The 12,889-nt window shown below is 39.8% G+C and overlaps 1 protein-coding gene across 5 annotated transcripts in view; it reads right to left on the bottom strand.

The window, feature by feature from the left end:
- RANBP3L (RAN binding protein 3 like) overlaps positions 1 to 12,307 on the bottom strand; it is a 44,768-nt gene extending 32,461 nt beyond the window's left edge. For all 5 annotated transcript variants that reach the window (XM_036280372.1, XM_036280373.1, XM_036280375.1 and 2 more), the window contains exon 1: positions 12,217 to 12,307. In XM_036280372.1, the coding sequence (XP_036136265.1) occupies positions 12,217 to 12,307 (91 nt within the window). The remainder of the gene's footprint in view (positions 1 to 12,216) is intronic.
- Between the last annotated feature and the right edge of the window lie 582 nt (positions 12,308 to 12,889).

Genomic DNA, 12,889 nt, shown 5'->3' with positions numbered 1-12,889 from the left:
AATAAAGAACACTATGCAGCTGTAAAAAAGAAAGATCTCTTACCCTTTGAAATAGCATGGAGGGACTTGGAGAGCATTATGCTAAGTGAAACAAACCAACCAGAGAAAGACAAGTATGACATGATCTCACTTATTTGTGGAATATAATGAATGAAATAAGCTGACGAACAAAATAGATCCAGAGACATGGAAGCAGGGAACAGACAGACAAACCTCAGAGGGAAAGGGGGGAGGAGGATGGGAGGAGATTAAAGCAAAGAACTTATATGCATATGTACACAAGCAATGGACACAGACAACAGTGTAGTGAAGGCGGGGGACGGGGTATAGTCGGGAATCAGGAGGAGGCTGTCAATGGGGGAAAAAAGGAGGACATCTGTAATACTTTCAACAATAAAAATTTTAAAAAAAAGAAAGAAATCACTCATTTTAAGAATGGAAATCATTTCAAAATAGGAAATTGGAGAAGGACAAAAGTCTCTCTCAATCAGTGAATGCAACCATGGTCACCCAGAGCTTCATCCATTCTGACCCATGGCATTTTCTGAACTTGTCTGCTCTCTCATGCTGATAATCTTCAGGGCATCTGTCATGGCAAGTTCCAAAGGCTCTAGACACTTTTCTCTACTGGTTTGTGCACTGGTCTGGATCAAGACACAGACCAATTTTGAAAACCAAGACATAGAAGTAACAAAAGGCTCTGATGTGAGCAGGAAGATTCAGAGGTTGTGTCAAACAGAGACCTTGCTGCCTTCTGGAGGTGGGACCAGGCCTCTGGAAAATTCTCTATCGAATGCATTCTCACCCCAACCTCAACCCCAAACTGTGCTGCTTGGTTTAGAATCCAGTCATATGTGAAGTGCTTTGGTCAGTGACTTCAATGCATTTGCATTTTAGTATCTGAAGATTTGCAGCAGCATTAATTCAACTGAAGAAAAAGGATTATTCCTTTAAGTCATTTACTTCACTAATGTCTTTATAAATAGAGATATTCAATTTTTTTTTAAAAACAGAGAATTTTAATTAAGTCATTTGGTATAGAACATCTGACAAAATCTCACTGTCCATCAAAAGGCAATGATGATGAAGAAAATGGCTCCACATTTTTTTAGTGTGTTCTGTAATTGATCCCAAAAGATATGGGCATCATGTGCAGTGTGCTTCACACTAGGGGTGACGAGTGGCTTTCTGATGGACGTCACTGCACCCTCCACACTCCCTGAAATATGACTATTGTTCCAGTATGAAACATTACTCTTTGAATTATGTTATTTGATTATTTACTTATTACTTAAATGTTATTTATCTATTGAATTATTTCTTTGTTCTTTCCTCTTAAAGACAGAAACTACCATATGATATGCTTGCATATGTCATGACTAGTCCTTTACCCTTTTGCCTTTTGAAATGTTTAACTTAATATGACCTTAAGGAGCAGAGTGAAAAGTTAGACCTTGGTGATGTCCCATGATGCTTCTTTTATGTACTGGCTTAAAATACAAACTTGCACGTTCAGAATACTTTACCTATTATAAAGCACATTTAAATATATTAGTGACCAAATAAATGACTAGTGGGATCCAGACCACCTGGTTTTAAAAACCTAAGCTTTGGCAAAAAGCAGACCTGGATTCAAATCCGAACTCCCCAACTGACTGACCGTGTGACCTAGGGCAGGTCATTTGATGTCCATGAGCCCAGGTGTCCTCATCGGTAAAATGGGGTTAATAAGACATGCTTCACAGAGTTGCTGGAAGAACTAAGCAAGGTAATTAGGTAAAATGCTAAGCACAGTGCCTGACACACAAAATGCTCAGTGGGCTGCAGCGCTTACTCCCTGGTCAGATCCTCAAGAGGGTTCGTAAACCCTTGTATCACGAGAGAACTCAGGCTCTGAAATGATAGACGTGCACAGGGTCACACGGCTGGGACTTGGAGACCTGGGGCCGAAACATGTGAGCACTGACTCCAAATCGCATGCTTTTTCCTGGAAAACTAAGGCAGCTTCCTGTCTTCTACTGTGAATGGCATGACTACTGACAGCTTCTGCTCCCCGAGCTGTGATCTGCCGGCTACATAGCCCTCGTGCTTCCACGGCTGGACCAGCCTGGCGGCGACCCAGGCTGCGCGAGTCATGCGGAACTTGGGTTTGCCATCGGTAAACACCGCGACGTGCTTCGCTTACTCTTGCCGTTTTCTGTCTGTATTCTGACTCGAGAGAAGTTTGTTCCAGAATGTCGGCAGGCCAATGACGTGGCGAGTCTAGCAATTTAAACTCTCCTTGTCAAGTTTTTGTCAGCCCCTGGCAAAAGTAACTCAGGAGAATGGATATGTTTTGACAGACCATGTCCATTTCTCCATAATTTGAAGGTGTTACTAGATTTATTTATAAATAAAACTATTGCGTGCTTTTGTGATAAAGTGACTCGCATTCTGTGATGACCTGAGTGTGTTCAGTAGCAGCAGAGGCGGGCTCTCCGGATCGGTAATGCCCAGGGGGCAGTAAGATGTGCTCGGTCAAGTCGGTACCATTTGGAAGTCCACGTTTCATTTGCCAGCATTTGTAAGTCACAGATTTTCCCCTCGGAATAATTTGCGGTGTGAAAACGCTCCCATATGCTAGAAGCAGGTCTCTAGGTTTTGCTGAGGAAGGAGGGAAGCGATGTCTCGTCTAAGTTCCACGGCACGTTGAGGATAAACATCGAGCAGGTGCATGCACAGGTTGCAAATGCTATCTCTTCGAGTTCATTTTAAGTAATTCTCCAGTGTTTGACGTTGCTATATTACACAGGGTTCTGACCCAAAGTATTGTATTAGTAGGCATTAAACCACTCTTCACAAAGACTCTTCACAAGTCCGTGTGGCTGAAGTACAGCTTCGTAGATTGAATTCAGATCAAGTCAAGCCCTTTCTCTTCAGTAAAGAAGCGCATCATTTTTAAATTCCTTCACAGATCCCACGGACACGGGCCAGATGGAGAGGCTTGAGTGCAAAGTCTCCCAATTCCAAATCTCTTTTCCTTAAACGTGTTCCCCTTGTCCTGAGCCTTGAGCTCACGAGAGAACAGGCTCTTGTGTTCCCACTTCCCCTGGAGGAAGTGGATGTTACTCCACTGACCACAGGGCTGCGGAGGCGAAGGCAGGGAGCACAGAGCTGCACCCCAGCTGCTCCAGGCCCCGAGGGGGGACCTCCTCCTCCTCCTGGGCACTCTCGGGAGCCCGGAGCCTGGCTTCATCTCCAATGCCCGGGCTGGCGGGCACAGGAGCACCACGTGGCACTGTGCAGGTTGTTAGAACCAGTGTGGAAGGACAGGCCAGGCAGCAATCCGTGTCCCTTCCAGGAAACATTTGTTCAGCTGCTGAAGAACATGACAGGGGAAAACTGCGACTTCTTATCCAATTTCTAAATTCATATGACCTGAAAAATTCTCAGAAAAACTGAACACAATCCTTTATGTCTGTTCCATTTCCTCCCCTCCGGGCTCTCATGATCACTGACGTATTACAACCGAAGATGACAGGATTAGAGGAGATGCTGTAATGCTGTGAGGTCTTTATTTATTTTTTAAGTGTTGTTGTTTTTTTTAATTGTGGGAAAATATACCTAACATAAAATTTACCATTTTAACCATTTTAAATGTATAGCTCAGTGGCATTACTTGGATTCACATCGATGTGTTAAGTACTACCACCATCCATCTTGAGAACATTTTCATCATCACCATCCCAAACTGAAACTCTGTACCCATTAGACACTGCCTCCGGCGCCACTCATGGTGGCCAGCGTGGTGGTAACCACTGTTCTACGTTGACTGTCCCAGTGCCACGTATAAGTGGAATCATACAAGATTTGTTTGTTCGTGCCCTGGCCGGTTTGGCTCAGCGGTTAGAGCGTCCGCCTGCGGTCCGGAGAGACCCGGGTTCGGTTCCCCCTAAGGGCATGTACCTCGGTTGCAGTTTGTCCCCGGCCCTGGTTGGTCGTGCGGGTGGCAGCCACTCGATATGTCCCTTTCACATCGATGTTTCCCTCTCTCTCTCTCTCTCTTCCTCTCTCTCCCTCTCTGTCTGTACAAAAAAATGGAAAAATGTCCTCAGATGAGGACTAAAAAAAAAAGATTTGTCTGTTCGTGATGGCTTATTTCACTTAGCACAGCGCATTCAAGGTTCACCTACGTCGTAGCATGCGTCAGAATTTCATTCCTTCTTAAGGCTGAATAATAATCTTCTGTATGTATATACCATATTTTGGACCTTTAAAAAAAAATCAGCTTTTCCTCATTTGCCTGCTCCTTTCTTTGCTTCCATTTGGCCCCATATTCCTCTGACATCACCTCCCTGCGTGTGTGTCCTCCTCCGCTCCTCCTACTCCTTCCCGCCTCCCTTACATACTCATCGTTTTCTCTACGGGACTAAGAGTAGGACCATTACAACCCCAGAAAACCTCTTTTACAAGTATTTTTAAAAATGAGATTAAACTCAAGTTTATCTAGTTTTCACTTTTTAAAAAACCGTTTTAAATACTTCCAATAGTGATGGCCCTTATGTCATAAAATTCTTAGCTGTAGATGAATTTCTGTACTACCTACTAACTTCAAATAGGTTACTTCTCTGGATTCAGTTTTCTAATATGTAATCAGTTGTACTATGTGATCTCTGCAGCCTTAACATTCAGAGACTTATAAATATAAATTGCTTGGATGAACTTCGAGGGAAGAAAATATTGATTTATTTAGTAAACATGAATTGCCTGCTGTGAGCAAGGTGATGGGCAATAACAATATTGTGAACTTTAGCCTCAACATGTGAGAAATGTTCACAAAGCTAGAAAGAAGTTTGGCATATCTATTATAGTGTTTTTTTGAAGATTTGTTTTCTATTTTTTTTGTCATTAAATTTGTGACTAGTTGTTTTCCACAAGCTCTAAACCTGTTTCATCCCGTTATCAAAACAATCACTCTGCTCATTAATTTTAGCTTATTCAATTTTCAAAAAGGAAAAAATAGCAAGTAACACCAAACTTGAATCCATACTTGAGAATGAAGCTCCTTCTAACAAAGTTGGTTTTGTTAAAAAAACAGAACTTCATAATCTGTAGTGCTAGTATGTGTCTTACTAGCTCAGCTTATAAAATCATACATACACGTGAATTTTTATCTGTAACTTAATTTTTTTTGCAGACAATTCAAGTTTCACACAGCCAACCCTAGACTGAAATTGTTCCTTTCCAACATTCAAAAACTTTCTTCTTACTTATTCTTTTCTCTCTAGATAGCAACATCCCTCCTTGTTACGAATTACCTCTTTTCTTATAACAAGAGAGGGTTTGGTGCCAATGCCTGAACTCGGTCATCACTTTTGAAGTATCTGTCAGATTATTTGCCCTTTTTTTTTTTTTTTTATCCTCACCCAAGGATATTTTTCCATTTTTTGTACAGATAGAGTAGGAGGGAGAGAAAGGAAGGGAGAGAGAGAGAGAAACATCGATGTGAAGGAACACATCGAGTGGCTGCCACCCGCACGACCAACCAGGGCCAGGGACAAACTGCAACCGAAGTACGTGCCCTTAGCGGGAACCGAACCCGGGTCTCTCCGGACCACAGGCCAACGCTCTAACCGCTGAGCCAAACTGGCCAGGGCTATTTGCCCATTTTTAATCAAATTGTTTATATTGAATTTTTTACATATTCTGATTACAAGTCCTTTATCAGATCAATATGTCATAAGTATTTTCTCCCATTCTTTTCTTTTATTAATGTTTCTTTCAAATAACTAATATTTTTAATATTGATAGTCTAATTTATCTATTTTTTTAGTTAGTATTTTTTGTGTCTGCTTAAAAACTGCCTATTCAAATTTTGGGAAAATATTTTTCTATGTTTTATCCTAGAAGCTTATAGATTTGTGTTGTAGTAATATTTCATCTCAAATTAATTTTTGTGTGAATCAGGTAATGAGGTTCATTTTTAGTAATATGCTTGTCCATTTGTTCCAGGACTATTGCAGAACAGGCTATCTTTTCCCTCTTTGAATTATCTTGGTATTTTTGTCAAAGATCAACTGAGCATATATGAATAGGTGAATTATGGACATCCTCCTCCATTCTAATGATTGATTTTCCTTATACCAATATTATACCATCTTGATTATTACAGCTTGAAATCCAAAAGTATAACTTGTCAACTTTTTTCTTTTCCAAAATTGACTTAGCAATTCTAGGTCCTTTGTATTTTCTTATACATTTTAAGTTGGCTTGCCAATCTTAAAAAATGTCTGCTAGAATTCTGACTCTCTAGATCAATTTGAGGAGAACTAATATCTTAATACTGAGTCTTCTGATTTGTGTATTTAGCTTAATCAGCTTTAGCTTCTCTTTGCAACATGTTTTACATGTACAGGTCTTGCACGTTTTGTTAAATTGACTCATAAGTATTTCCTTTTTTCTATTATAATTGTATGTTAAAATTTCAATTTTAAATTATATTTTGCTAATACATAGAAATATAATTTTTTTTGTATATTGACTTTGCATGCTGTTATCTTGTGACCTTGGTAAACTCAGTTACTAATTTATTTTTCCTTTAGTAGATTCTTAAGGATTTTCTACACTATCAATCATCTGTAAATAAAGATTGTTTTATGTCTTTTCAATACATAAGCCTTTTATTTTCCTCTCTTTTTCTTAACTTAGTACACACTGGCTAGGACCTCCAGGCCTATTAAAAATGTTGAATAGAAGTGATTATAGGGGGCAACCTGTTTTTTCCTGATCTTAGTAGGACAGTGTTATGTCTTAATTCATAGTATAAGTACGATGTTGGCCGTTGGTTATTTGTAAGTGTTCTTTATCAGGCTGAAGAAGTTCCCTTCTATTCCAAACCCTTCTAGAGTTTTTACATGAATGGATGTAGGAAAATTAAAGGCTTCTTTTTTTTAAAGTACAACTTCAGAAATGTAACTAGGAATAGCTTTGGACTGCTATAGCTTTTTTAAAAAATCGTACATACCATAAAATGTACTGTCTTGTTTTTTTTTTCCTTTATTGATTTTAGAGAGAGAGGGGAAGTGAGAGGGAGAGAGAGAGATAGAAACATCAATGAGAGAGAACATCGACTGGCCACCTCCTGCATGCCCCCCACTGGGGATCGGGCCCACAACTTGGGGATGTGTCCAGTCTGGGAATCGAACCGGTGACCTCTTGGTGCATGGGTCAATGATCAACCGCTGAGCCACACCGGCTGGGCCCATCTTAACTATTTTTAAGTGTACAGTGTAAGCATGAAGTAGATTCACACTGTTGTCCACTCAATCTTCAGAACTCTTCTCAGCTTGCAAAATAAACTCTATGTCATTACATAATAACTCTATTCTGCTTTCTGTTTCTATGGATGACTACTCTACATACTTCATACTAGTAAAACCATACAGCATTTATCTTTGTTTGACTGATTCATTTTAATTAACATAATGTCCTTGTGGTTCATGCATGTTGTAGCATGTCAGAATTTCCTTTCTTTTCAAGGCTGAATAATTTTCCATTGTATGCACATTCCACATCTTGTCCATTCATTTGTCAGTGGGCATATGGGTATTTTCCAGCTTTTGGCTATTAAGAATAGTGCTGCTATGAGCACTGGACACAATCGAGTCCCTGCTTTCACTCCTTCTGGTCACATACCTAGTAGAATCGCTGGACCACACGGCAATTCAATTTTTAGTTTTTTAGGAACTGCTATACTATTTTCCACAGCAGATGCACCATTTTACATTCCCAATCAACAATGCCTAAGAGTTCTAATTTCTCCTCATTTTTTATAACATTTGTTATTTTCTTTCCTTCTTCTTCTTCTTTTTCTTTGATAGTAGCCATTTTAATGAGTGTGAGGTGGGAAAATAAAGTATAAGCCATTACATATATTTTCCAAATTTTCACATATGTGCCTTTTACTAGGGAGGCTTATTATGCAAAAAAAAATTTCTATAATGGGTGGGAGCTTGAACATGATAAGGTCTATTAGAATATATGTTTTTTAAATTATTGTTAAATAGTCTAGTTTCTACCGATTTGTGCCATTAAAAGTAATGGCTTTGCAGATAGAACAAAGGTTATTTGAGCCTCTTTTCACCTGAAAGATGTCACGTTGTCTACGCAGTATCACTGTTTTAGAATCACACAGAAAAGAGCCAATACAAATCTATGCTAAGAAGTATAATACGTATATTTTTCATATAAAAGGCATTACTTAGTCATATAACTTTCTCATTCCCCAACAATTATATTCTTTAGGAGTTCTAAATTAAGTACATTCATAAATGTGCACTGATTATGTTTAAGGCAAATAGTGCATTTGCAACAATCTAAATGTAATTTAATTTCTGTGGTTTAGATTCAGGGCAAATTTGATAGCACAGTGAATAGTTACTGCTTAGCTTTTACATTTATATTTGTTAAGTTCTCAGTTAGAGTCAGTGCCCTTCAAAACCCACTAGAGGAGTGTGGCTAAATGCAAAGATCATCAGATGAATGCAGCGAAGTCAGAACATTATGAAATGAAATCACTTTTTCCTTCACCCAAAAAGTTGAAAAAGTATCATTAGCTTAGTTGTTATTACTGAATTCCTCAGAAAACCTTGGCAGAAAAATCCTCTTTGCATTTCCAGTGTCTAATATAGCTTCTACTACTTGCTTAATATTCAGTAAAAATGCATTGAATAAATAAATGGTTGAGGGCATTAATCTGTGTTTCTTGACTAGCAAGATTTTGGGTTTTTTTTGTTTTTTATTTGCAGAAAACTGGCTTGATATTAAAAACAGAACATATCCAGAAAATTATGGCCCAAGTGTGATATAGTAAAGAATATATCTGGTCTTTGTCCCCCATTCTTTGCACAGAATTTCAAAGACCTTTTGAATTTCCTAAATGATAGTTTTGTGCCTTTGCTATGCTAATGAGCGACTCATGGTGGGCCCTTAAATAGTTTTCAGAGAGGAGCTAGACACACCAGAAAGACCAAGCAAGTAGGAACTTCCAGCCCTAATCCCCAACCCCAACTTCCAGGGAGGAGAGAAAAACCGGAGATTGATTCAGTCAAGGCCAGAACCAGGCCTAAATAATGAAATCCCCTATAGAAACTCTGGACATTCAGTTTAGTGGTGCTTCCTCGCTGGTGAACTTAACTGAAGTACTGGGGGAGTGGTGGGCCCTGACTGCACGGGGACAGAAGTTCCTGCACTCAGGACCCTCCTCGACCTTTCCTAACATATATAATGTGTACTGAACTTTGTTGAGGCTTTATAGATGTATGAAGTCATGTTTATAGATGAATTTCAGATCAATGTTGTAGATAAACGGATTTTAAATATCACAGAAGAAGCTACAAGGCATCAAGTAGGGAGAGGAACCCGCTGGACTTCTGTTCTGAACGGATATTGCATCTGTCGCCATAGAGTGTAACTCCACGTGGACTAGAAACCACAGCTTAGGTGGCCTAGTTCAACTTACACACCCAGCATCTGACCCAGTGCTTTGCACAGTCGTTGTCCCAATAATTGCTGAAGAATAAGTGACTTTTATCTATATAATCACCCAAAAACTACATTTTTGTGAGTTACTAGGTAGAAAGAATTAAATGCCACAGAGTTAATATAAAACACTTTATCATAACGCATGGAGGTTTGGAAAGATGTATGCGTTGAATCTGGTCATGCCCTGGGAAGAGTTAAATGTCAATTAATCATGGTCTGGATGCTAAATAAAAGAGCTGGAACCTTGGTCTGGTTGGGGAGAGGCCAAAGCCATGAACCCAGAATGCCTCATTGAATAAATCCACAGCCAGACCTCACTCTGAAACAAATGGCTTTGTTTCCTTGGACTTTTCTGAACTTTGCATAATTTCAAGGTACAAATATAGCTTAGAGAAAAAACCAGGGCCACTGAACTGAATGAATACTTTTAAACTCCGGAACAGTAACTGGAATTCTATTTAGCAACATAGCAAACACTGCCAAGGGTCACTTGTTACCTCAGATTTCTAGGTGACATTTCTTGTAGCAGTCAATTTTCAGTCTGGATTGCATCAGTATGCTTCACAACTTTATGTATTGTGGTTTATGTGGGCAGATATTTTGGGACTCGGCTGTAGAAGAATATGGCTGCTTTTAGAACATTCTAGGCAAAAGCTACAGTCTGAGAAAGGAGACCAGACTTCTAGTCTTGTTGGTATTTTGGGAAGTATGTCTTCATAATGACATTTCCAGGCTGCTCTGAATATGGCCAGTGAGAGAGACCATCAAGACAGCCTGCCTCAAATTAAAGCAACACTGGGATTCCATTTTCTACTTGTAAAACCGAGGAAGAACTTTTAAAATAATACCTAGTTTCCTGAGAATATATTCCTACACAGCTGATTGGAGGGTCATTTGGCCAACACACACACACACACACACACACACACACACACACACACCACAAGCATTAAAACTATGTATATTCTTTGACCCCACAATTTCACCTCTATGGGTGTATCCCAAGAAAATAATTTTATGTCTGCAATGTTTTATCCATTAGTTTATGTGAAACACAGTGTTGTTTGTAAGAGTAAAATATTGGAAATCAATGAAGTAAGAAATTGCCTAAAAGGATTTTGCTACATCCATGTGAAGGAATCGTATATGCCTGTTAAAAATACTATTGTAGAAGAAAATATAATGACATAGAAATTTGTTCACAATCTATTATTAAGTTAAAAAGCAGTTTACAAAACACTAGGTTTTTGTTTAAAAATCACACAGTAGAATAACCTGTACATGTGCATATGAGAAAGGGCTAGAAGACTATAAATTCAAATGTTAATAGCAACTGTCTTTGGGTGGTGATTTTTACAGGTGATTTTTACCATCTCCTTTATGCGCCCCTCGGCAAGTCTTATATAACAAATATTACATCAGCAACTGGGGGAGGTAGCTTCAAACATTTCAAACAAAATGAACAGCAACCAAAAGACCTACACTGAATTAGGATTGTCTATGACACGGTGCAAGGATGCATTACATGCTATAGTGAACCCTGGCACATACTAGGACCTCACGTTCTGAAGCAGTTAGTCCAAACTAACGTACATGAGCCCTGACGGCACAGAATGGTCTTAAAAACTTTCTGTTTTCACTTAATATGAAGCACTTTCTGCTCACACTGTGCTAAGCCTTGTATGGCAAAGAATCCACATTCAGGGAGGTGGCCTGATGCAGTCACACAAGTGTTAGGCACAGATGTCGCCTTGGAAAGGGGAGGCTTTGGTCCTTTAGCCAACACTTTCCATGTCACTGAAATCTCAAGCTGTGTCTATAAAAAAATAAAGAAAGAACTCATAGCCTGGATTCATCCATAGCCAATCCATCACAGGTTATTGAGGAGAAGTGATAAATGTCTGGGGTAAATTCTTAATCTCTGGGGGGCAACGATGTCATCTGTGACAGCACCCAGCATTTTCTACCAGTGTCCTTTGCTGTCCCGGACAGGACGGATTGGTGGGATCATCTTGTCTGTTCATGTCAACCACCTGCCATGAACTGACCCGGCCGGCTGGACAGTGGACTTGAAACTGTGAAAAGACGGGGGTGGAAGTAGCTGCAAGGTAGATGGTTTGGTCTGAATGAGTGCCCACCCTGTGAAACGTGACACTTTTTCTGGTCTGGCTCCAGCTGTTCCTGGACCATAAAAAGGAAAGAGCCAAGAATATATTTCTTTTGCACACAAATGAATAAGGCAGAGATCCCGACAAACTGAAGCTTAAACTCTAAGTCAAAAGTGCCCCATTAGAGGTGGGACTGGGGAGAGAGTGCCAGGCTCACTTACAGCTACTTTCAGCAAATTCCCCTGCAGCCAATTCAGCTGTGCATGGATGGGTGTTTTCAATTACACAAAATCTGGCATCGAGAAATATGACAATGGCTGGAAATTTAAGCACATAAGCTTCAAAATGACAACTCCATGAAATAGACATTTTTATAGTCTTCCATAGTCCCTTAAAAACCAATAGTGGATCTAAGTTAACCTACCCTTACACATCACTATTATAACAATTTTCAGAGTTTAAAAACAGAAGGTTGCCAAGCATTTTACAACCAGAGGTTCCCTAGGTACTTCGCCCGCCCACCATTCTTTCAGGAATGAAGGGGCAGGAGGTCACTGAACACAACTCATTAGCCTGACTGACTCACCTTGCTGTCGCTGGTCCTCCGGAAGCTTCTGTCTACAGCTGTGCAGACCATTGAACAGGTGGCTGCTGCCTTCTCTTTGCACAGCAGACATGGTAGTGGAGTATCTCTGTGGCTGCAGTACCACTAGGGCATTTCCTTCCTTTGGCCAGTCACCTAAAATGGTCTTCACAAGACACCCAGAACCACAGAGGTGCGTGCGGATCCTGTCCTTGTGTGTGAAACATTTACTTCTCTAATAAGTTTCCAAGTGTTTCCTAGTCATGATTCCTAAAATAAATATTCCCCAATAGAACTGCTCCTACATATAAAAATGCCAATGCATTTGGATAAAAACACAAACTTTTTCTTTCATTTCAAAGCATATTGAAATTTTCCCCCTTAGAGTGTAAAATCCTACATAGTAACTATTTCTAACAGATTACAGTTTGGGCATTTTTTTAAATTCCTTCTGCTGACATGAAATCTAATGCTCCATGTATTTAGAGAGGACAGAACAAAGGGGGAAAAAGTGCTGCTTAGTTAAATCAAGTGATTTCTAAGCCTGGTCTGAGTTACTCTCCGTGACAGCGAGTGAACTGTTCTTAAGGGAGGCTGGAAGGAGGAGGACCCAGTGGGCTGGGCTGATTAGCATAAAGGGGCCGGCAAGAAATGGCTTTGAGTTGCTTTGCATAAT

Source organism: Molossus molossus, unplaced genomic scaffold, assembly GCF_014108415.1.
Source record: "Molossus molossus isolate mMolMol1 unplaced genomic scaffold, mMolMol1.p scaffold_m16_p_3, whole genome shotgun sequence".
Taxonomy (NCBI): domain Eukaryota; kingdom Metazoa; phylum Chordata; class Mammalia; order Chiroptera; family Molossidae; genus Molossus; species Molossus molossus.
This window is presented reverse-complemented; position numbering and strand designations above follow the sequence as displayed.